The sequence below is a fragment of the Pogona vitticeps genome, chromosome 3 (genome assembly GCF_051106095.1).
Source record: "Pogona vitticeps strain Pit_001003342236 chromosome 3, PviZW2.1, whole genome shotgun sequence".
Lineage (NCBI taxonomy): Eukaryota > Metazoa > Chordata > Lepidosauria > Squamata > Agamidae > Pogona > Pogona vitticeps.
In genome coordinates, this window is record NC_135785.1 from 251,789,265 (window position 1) to 251,798,622 (window position 9,358).

The window sequence follows — 9,358 nt, forward strand, 5'->3', positions numbered from 1 at the left end:
CAAAAGTTAAACGTCATCCATCTCAACGAGTTTTACTTTCCAATAAATATAGTTAGGAAAATGGTATTTTTACTGATTTTATCAAGACTGGCATGTTTATAAAGAAGCAAACAGCATCATGTACTAGTAATCTTAAATTGACTCAGTTTATGGAGCACACTGCAACACTTCGTAGCTAATCAAACATATATTCAAGAACGTTCCATAGTCTGAGGACTTTTTTGTGCTTTCAAGTTATAGTTCAGAATTGGGGCTTTGGATTACAATGTTTCTGGCTGTACAAACTATTTGGCTGATCCTATTTCAAAGATAAGTGGATTTTAGCTTATGGGTTGAGTAGTTATAGCCTTCAAGCCATTTAATCAGGACTAGCCTCAATTAGAAAGAGGACATTCTACATTTACCACTGGAAGAAGCAACTGTGGGACTACAACTTGCAAAATCCCAAATAGATATTGGACTGCAACTCCCAACATCCTGTACCACTGGCTAGAACATCTGGAGGGCTGAATATTGCTCACCTTAATCAGTAACAATGGACCTATATCAGACCACAGCAAATCAAATGAGTTCATTTCAGTGGGATTTACTTTTAATTTAAGCCTGGTTCACACAAAACACAACACATGAGTTCCAGCATGGTACACAATAGTCCTATTTTCATGAGCCCATATTTCTTGCAGAGATGAAGACTCGATTCTGCAGCTCCAGTTCCCAAAATCAGCACAGCCTCAACACCTCATTGCACGTACACCATTCCATATATACACAAAGATGCTATACATGCAAATGATAACCAATGACTTTGTACTCTGCTTCTGCTCAGTACAAACCTTTAATGTTAACAGGGTGGAACCGTCTAGCTCTCTTGAAACCATGAACAGTGTTTACATGAATTCCTTCAACCTTGGATGTACTGAAATGCCAGGTGAACTAGCTCAACATGTCTTTAAGACTGCTTCTCATGTTTATGAATCATGGACAAAGGCTTCCAAAAGGAGGGCAAATAAATATGAACTGGGGTACTACTGAGTAAGTTCTGCAATCTGGCTCTTAGATTTCTTCAGCTCTTATGTTTTATGCTGCTGCAACTATCTTTTAAAAAGCTATCACTGCTAAATTCCTACTATGGCAACATTACACAAAGAACCCACTCAACACTGAAAAAACTGAAGGCATCAGTGGAATTTAATAATGTGGATTAATTGGGAAAATACTGCTCCTGCATAACATTCTCTCAGAGGCATTCCCAATCCCCTTACAAATGATAGCCTGAAAATGCAAGGTTTTATGTTCTGAAGGTAGACCAGTAGACCAAATACTGGAGCATGCCTTTGAAAGTTTAAATCTTGTTTTAAATTTGATTACATTTATAACAGCAGAGAAAATGTCATTATCTTCCGTTGATGGCTGGATGCTAACCTTAGCACTGGCTAGAAGCTATAAACTGAGAATTTGTCTCCAATGCTCCCTTCTGCTCAGGCTTGTCCATCAGCAATCACATCTCATTAATTTTCAGATAGCTTTAAAACAAAAGAAACAGCCACTGTTTGGAACAATGTGACGTCCCCTTCTGACTGTTCCAATGCTGTTTTTGGAACTGGGAATAACTTATAGAACTACTTCTATCCAATTAAATGGTGTGTGTATGAAACAATTCTAGGATATTGAGAATGTCTCCTAAGCTTTTCAAGTAAAAGTGGAAGTGTTTCAAATATATAAGGGTAGTATGGTTTTGTATTACAAAAATAATAACATTGTAACAAAATGATATAGTATTTGAGAATCTTCTAGAGCAGTGGTTAACCCAGGTGCTCTTGGACTGCAATTCCCAGAAACTCTGGCCAGCACAGCTTCTGGGAATTGCAGTCCAAGAACATTTCACTCCTGGGAATTGCAGTCTGAGACGACTTGGGCCACCCAGGTGGGAACCACTGTCATAGAGGAAAGCTATGGTGAGAGGTGGAGTTGAAAGCACCAAATCTGAGTGCAATTACAAAATGCTTTTCTTACAAAGGCATGGGCAGCATACACAACATTCAAATGTTTACACCTCTTATGAATCGGACACAGAATTTGTGCAATTTTCAACTGTTTCAAACAGGTAGTGATAGATATCAGTCCTCCGAGCAATATCAAAGGCTGTTTCATCCAAGTTGTTTCTGAGATTTGGCTTCAAATAGCGATTCATGAGCAAGAGTTCCAGGGTTTCCTTGCTATCCCTGTTTCCTGCCGCAAGGTGCAGCGGTGTCAGTAAACCATTGGTCTGAGCATTGATATCTGCTCCGTGCTGAAGCAAGAATGATGCTACCTTTGTGTTGTTCCACTTGCAAGCGCTATGCAGTGGGGTCCAACTATCCACGGTTAGCGCATGAATATCTGCACCATGAGCAATCAGCTCACGAACAATTTCCAAGTGTCCACTATAGGCAGCACGGTGGAGAGGGGTATATTGGTCTTCATCTTGGACATTTACTAAAGCCAGATTTTGATTCAGGAGCCTTTGTACTGTAGCAAGCTGGGAGAGAGAAAAACATTACTGTTAGGTCAAATATTGGACCACTGACAGAATACGAAGTTGGACTATTGAAAGGTTTGACTATTGAAAGGTAAAAGGTAAAGGTTCCCCTTGACAATTTTGTCCAGTTGTGTCTGACTCTTAAGCGGTGGTGATCATCTCCTTTTCCAACCTATAGAGCTAGCATTTATCCACAGAGAATCCTCCATGGTTATGTGGCCAGTGTGACTAGACACGGAAGGCCGTTTACCTTCCCACCGAGGTGGTACCTATTTATCTACTTGCGTTTTTGCATGCTTTCGAACCGCTAGGTTGACAGGAGCTGGGAAAAGCAATGGGGGCACACTCCATCGTGTGAATTCAATCTTATGACTGCAGGTCTTCTGACCTTGAAGCATAGAGGCTTCAGCGGTTTAACCCGCAGCTTCAGGTATTGAAAACCTGGCCCTAAATATGTATGAAGTTTACTGAGCATTGCTGAAGTTTCTTTTTTCTCAGCCTTTGAAAAGAGCTTAACTATTACCTTTCTAGTCTAATCAAAAAGAGTGGTGTGGTCCTTATACATAATCTGAAGATAAGGTGGCCAATATGTTTGTTAGACCACTAAAATCTCAAAAAGGCTAGCCTTTGATTCTGCATGAGTCGTCATCAAACTGGGGTTTGACGAGCTCAGGGTGGTGGAGAAAAGAAAATATACAAGTCTCAAAACCACAGCCACATGCATGGATCAGGTTCCTTGTTTAAAGCAACTTCCAAAATGGAGGCTGCAGAACCCAGTCAGAGATGCCAATTTTCAGATTTCAATTTAAGGCATGGTTGGGGGTGTGTGTGTTGAGGCACTTAATGACTATTACTTGCCTAGCAAGTTTGGGGCATACTAATCCACATTGCCAGAGGTGAAACCTGGAACCCACCATCTGAGCAGATTCTGCAGCCCTTTCAACAAACATTACATCACACTGGCGCTTCATGTACGGGAGTTCTTGCATTGATAACATGAAGTTATGTCAGACCTATTTTACTAATTATTGCATTGTCTCTATATCACGGTACACAGAAGACACCAAGATAAAATGTTACTGCTCTTGGTATTACTGCCCTTGTGTGCACAACCTTTTATCATACCACTGCTCCTCTTATCTTTCTCAAGGCCCAAGTGAGGAAATATTGGTCCTCTAAATCAGAAGTTCCCCAACCCCGTCTGCGGCCCGGTGCCGGTTCATGGCCCGAGTCGGACTGGGCCGTGGAGACAGACCACCCACCCCGTCCCCCACATGCACGCTCTCTCCAGCGTGCCCGTGCGAGTGCCGTGCCGCCGTATGCACATGGGCGCGGGGGATGCCCCTCCTTCCCCAGCCAGTCCATGGGGTGAAAAAGGTTGGGGACCCCTGCTCTAAATGTTTAGTACTTTAGTTCCCAGAAGCCCCAGTTGCCACAGTCAATGGGAAAGAACTGTGTGAGTTATACTCAAACAACCCCTGATGTTCAAAGGTTCTCCACCACTGCCCTGACTGTGTTAGAAATGATGCAAGAGTTGTTTGGCCTATTTTAAAAGACCAAGTTATGAACCTGCCCAACTGACTTACCCTATTTTTTTCAGCTGCCCAAAGCAGAAGCTTATCTGGGTTGTTCTCCAATTTTCTCTCTTGAGCTTGGTACCATTCCTCTGTTTTGTCTTCTTGATCTTCATCATCAGACTCTCCAGACCAGAGGCTCTGCGTTCCTCTGGGGATTAGATCCCGGTGCGTTTCCAACAATTCAAGCTGATTAAAGCTCTCGGGAAAGTCTTTGAAATCTTTTGTCTCCTCCCCTGCGTTCTTTTCGACAGGTTTGCCACTGTCACTCATTTTGCAAGCTTGAGTGCTCAAGCGCCAAATATAGTGTAGTATTTCCACTTCTGTTTGTAACTCATTGCAACTTCTGATTCTTGGTAGGCAAACTTCAAAAAGACATAGGACTGCTAACAGTAGCTGAGGAAGAATGGTTCAGATAATAGCAACATCAAGAAAATCTTTAGAGGGAAAGAAATAAGAAAGAAATTAGTAAACAAGAAGGGGAAAAGGTCTGTGTATTAAAGAGGAATGGGAGCAATACAGCTCCTCAGACTATAACAGCCTTAGAACTATAGAGCCAGAAAGGACTCTATGGATTGTCGAGTCCAGCCACTGTCCAGGACTCCGGCTCTGCAGCCAGATACCAAAGCCACTGAGCTATCCAGCAGTTCTATATAGACCAGTGGTTCTTAACCTTTTTGAAAGAAACGCCCCCTTGAGCCATTGAGGAAGTTATCATTGCCCCCCTTCCCACGCTGATATCTTATTTATTTATTTATTTATTTGTTTGTTTGTTTGTTTGTTTATTTATTTGAGACACTTAAATCCAATGACCCCTGAAAACAAAATTCAATTCCAAGAAAATGAAATGCCCCCAAAAAGTAACATTTAATGATTTAGTTGCAAGTGAATTTTAAGATGGAAACAGAAATATAAAAAGGGCATAAAAACAAACTGCAATGCAGGAACTAAAAATTTCAAGACGAAAACTCTGAAACTAAATTAAGATTGGAGGAAAATATATATTCATGCACACTGTAAAAAGGCTGCAGCCATCTTCACAGGTTTGGCTTGCTCCAGCGCCCCCCTACCGCCCCCCTTCTGCTCCAGCGCCCCCATGCCGCCCCTTTTTGTTTTACCGCCCCCCTGAAAAATGAAATCGCCCCCTGGGGGGCATTATCGCCCACGTTAAGAACCACTGATATAGACCATCCTTCTATTCTTGAGCTTGGTCTTCATCACAGCCTTACATTCCCTTCAAAATGTTAAATAAAATGCGCAAACACCGTATAAAAACACATTTTATGGCATCACATTAAATTATCTAGGCAGATTTTAGTAGGAGTGAGAAACTGCCTTGCAGAGAATTAGTCCATGGTCCTTTCACACTTAGTGTTGTCCACAGTGGCTGGTTCTCCAGGCTCTGAAACAGGAGATTTTCTTAGCCTTACCTGAAGATTGCAGGGATTGAATCTGGGATTTTCTGCACGCAAAGCATGTGCTGCCCAAGTGGGATGCAGCCTGGAAGCTGCATGTGGATGGTTGGTTGCTAGAAAATTGGTAAGAGGATCATAGATTCTGCTTTGCACAGTATTAGTACTAAGTATCATCTCTTTACGTTAATTGTGGCAGATCAAAATAATTTCAGGTGGGAGTATTTCTCAGTCCAGTTGGGAGATGCTAGATATGAACCTGGGTCTTTAGGTATACATAGCTCTTTTTTCCCTCTTCCCTTGTCCAAGTCTTTACCTCTGGCTGTTGCTCACTCCTTATTGACAGCAATGTTACAGTTCTTAAGGGTTCTGTGTTCTGTTTTTATGGCACTTCTCCATGCTGCTGTGGGTGGCATCTCATTTTGCTGCATTTGCTAAATTCAAAAACCCTGGTAAAGGTTGCCATACACGGGAATTGACAGCGCATAATTATTATATGAGCACCTGGTTAGAACGTGGGACTTAAATCAGCATAAGTCCCATGAATTCAGTAGGTCTAGGAGATGGATTTTGCTCTTAGCTCTTATTCTCTTGCCTTTTTTAAAGCTATTTTTTTCATTACTTTGTATTTATTATTAGCTTTGAACTTCTGAAGAAAATGAGGATAGGAATCATATGAATAAATTATATAACCCTGCAACTTATTTCTGTGTTTGCGTACACTGAAATAAGTCCCATTAAGTTTGGGTACCCTTTTGTGGACCCAGAGTTTGGGAATTTGATTCCTCGAAATGTTGTTGGAATGCAAGTTCCATCAGTCCTATAAGCACTGAACATATAGATTCAGTCACTGTGAAAATAAAATGCAATCATGAAGGGGACTCTGCAGATTGCAGGAAGCAATTTGGAAGAATGGGCAGGATAAAGAGAGAAAAAGTAAAAGCACAGAACAAGAGCCAGTAAAAAGGAAGCAGTATTTAGTCAACAACACAGTTCTGTATTGTCTACTACAGAACTTCCTATAGTGGGCAGAAGATACATCAGGATCTACTGGCAGATTTTCACTTGGGTTGTGGTAGAGCAGCAAGAATTTCCTTCTTCTGTTTGTCTGACAAAAACAACAACTCAAGATTTGGTTGCTGAAAAAGAATGCACGCTGGAGGAAACAAGACTATGTTGTGTATATGAAAGGGAGCATGATAACTAGATCACAAATTCTACTGCTACACAAAAAAGCTCCTTGTCTAACTGTGCAATCCTCCTAAATGACTTTTATAGAAACGCAATCCCACTCAGTTGCCTGTGATTTATTGTGCGATAAACGTTTACAGCACTGCAATACAGAACTATCACCCCATATACACTTTCCTGGTGTAGATATTGTGCCATCAAGTTGCTTCCAACTTATGGTGACCCTTTCCAAGGTTTTGTAGGTCTAGAGTACTCAGAAGTGATTTACTATGCTCTTATTCTGGAGCCACTCTGGGACTCTGCAGCTTGCCCAAGGTGAGCTTCCAACCTCTGCATCCATAACCTTAATGGGACTTACTTCAGTGTAAACAAACACAGAAATAGGTTGCAGAGCTAAATAATTAATATGATTCCTTTTCTTCAGACGTTCAAGGCTGATAAATACAAATTCTTGAAAAACAATCACGACTTTAAAAAGATGAGAGAGTAAGAACTAAGCGCAAAATCCTCCTGCTAGACCCACTGACTCAATGGGATTTATGTACATGTTGACTTAAGTCCCACATTTCTAACTGGGGACTAAAATAATAATAATAATTGTGTGCCGACAAGTCAATTGCAACTTATGGCAAACCTTCCAGGGTTTTTGAATTTAGATTAGACATGGGATATGCCTACCAGATGTGCCTGGATCATTCGGAGCCTGTCCCCAGAACCAGCTGGTCCACTTACCACTCACTGCGCAGCTCACAAAGCCATTGTAGTTTGTGACATACCAATTGTGGAAGTAGCCAGTGCTTCCCCACCTCCCTGCACAGCCGACCACTCTAGCGAGGGCGTGGGATGACAAGCCTCCCTGCTCAGCTGCTGAGTGGTCAGCTGTGCAGGGAAGAGTCATCCGGGATATTTCTGCAGCTGGTGCATCGCTAATGAAGATAGCTGTGCTTGGTGAGTGATGTGGACTGGCCAGTTCTGGGGGAGGATCCAAACGACCCAGATACCTGTGGTGCCAAAATTCATATCTGTCTCCCCTGGAAGACATATACATATTTCTCATGTCTAGTTTAGATCAAATGGAGCAAAATGAGATGCCACCCACAACAACGAGAAGTGCCATAAAAAAAGAACAGCAAGACCACTGAGAATACTAAATGCTATCAATAATGAGAGAGCCACAGTAGAAGTGAACCAGCTCCATTAGTTTCTGGAGATACCTAATCTGGCCACTGTCATACTTGTCCCAGTTACTTCCCAGCTGGATTACTGTAACATGCTCCATGTGGAGCTGCCAATGGAAAAGAAAGACCCGTGTATGTATGCATAAAGACCCAGGTTCAAATGCAGCATCTCCCAACTGGACTGAGAAATACTCCTACTTGAAATGATTCCCATCTAGCACAGTCAATGTAAAGAGATAATAGTTAGGTGTACTCATGTTGTGCAAGGCAGAATCCATGATCCTCTTACCAATTTTCTAGCAACCAACCACCTGCATGCAGCCTTTCAGGCTGCATCTCACTTGTGCAGCACCTGCTTTGCATGCAGAAAATCCCAGATTCAATCCCTGCAATCTTCAGGTAAGGCTAAAGGAAATCTCCTGCTTCAAAGCTGGTAGAAAAACACTTCCCAGCCACTGCGGGCAACGCTAACCCTGAAATGACCATGGGCTAATTCTCTGCAAGGCAGTTTCTCACGTGGGGGTGACTCCTACTAAAAAGAACGGGGATCCCGCTGTTTCCTAGAAAGATGATTATTCCCAATCCCGATTCCAATTAGGCTGTGCAGCACTAAAGTGGGAGTAACCAAACTGAGGAGGACTTTTCTGTGAATAGCTATACATACAGGATTTGGCGATGAATACATATCTAGAGGATAATTTAGAAACAAAAAGGGAGCCTTGGGTGCATCTTAACACGACGAATGACTGCAACGTCTCCAAGGCTTCCTACTGGGGTCGTTGCCTTGCCCCTTCCGAAAGCAACGCCTGGGAGCCTCTCGACGACCTCGGAATTCACATCCTTTCCCCATCGCATGCAACCCCATCGACCCCCCCCCCCCGGTTATATTCTTCGCGGATGCTGCAACTTTTGCACCCGTTTTTGCAAAAAAAAAAAAAAAGCATTATCTTATTTAATTTTTCTAAAATAATACTACATGGTATTATTATTGCTGTTGTTAGCAAGCATGCATACATAGTGACACACTCACACTGCACTGCGTGCACGACACCTATAGTGGACACGTACCTGCCCACACTCACGCGCATCCCGCTTCGGAGGATCCCCCTGGGCCCGTTTCACGCCCAGCCTGAATGGCAGCGAATGGGACTACGGCCAAACAGTTCGGAAGGAAGGCTACTGGACTCTCGAGCCCTCCTCAGCCGCCTCCTCCTCCCAGGGCAAGAAAAACCGGCGCCCCGCCTCCCAAGCTTCTCCCGGACTAGCGAGAGGAGGCGTGGCCAAGAAATGACCGACAGGACCTTCCTTTCCCCCCCTCCCCACGAGGCTTTATTTCCCTCCGGCCGAGGAGACTTCCGGCCTTCTTTGAACGCCCCCTCGGTTGCTCCTCCCACTCCCACGAGATGGCTGCAGCTGCGGCTGCGCAGTGGGAATTCCTTGCTGCTTTGCTTTTTTTTTTTCTTTTCCAAAAAACCTTTGGGGCAG

The 9,358-nt window shown here is 43.1% G+C and overlaps 1 protein-coding gene across 1 annotated transcript; it reads right to left on the reverse strand.

Annotated features, from left to right (window-relative positions):
- Nucleotides 1-569: 569 nt before the first annotated feature.
- ANKRD49 (ankyrin repeat domain 49) lies at nt 570-9,113 on the reverse strand. The gene is made up of 3 exons (XM_020809378.3): nt 8,942-9,113; nt 4,105-4,529; nt 570-2,518 (listed from the first exon to the last, which is right to left on the reverse strand). Exons 2-3 carry the CDS (start codon nt 4,363-4,365, stop codon nt 2,057-2,059), a joined length of 723 nt encoding a protein of 240 aa, XP_020665037.2. The 5' UTR covers nt 4,366-4,529; nt 8,942-9,113; the 3' UTR covers nt 570-2,056.
- Between the last annotated feature and the right edge of the window lie 245 nt (nt 9,114-9,358).

Bases quoted from the DNA above. Each gene is read 5' to 3' on its own strand.
- ANKRD49 (XM_020809378.3), bottom strand. From the start codon at position 4,365: ATGAGTGACAGTGGCAAACCTGTCGAAAAGAACGCAGGGGAGGAGACA. The intron at 2,519-4,104 runs GTAAGTCAGTTG...TCTCTCTCCCAG, and splicing joins GGGCAGCTGAAAAAAATAGG to CTTGCTACAGTACAAAGGCT.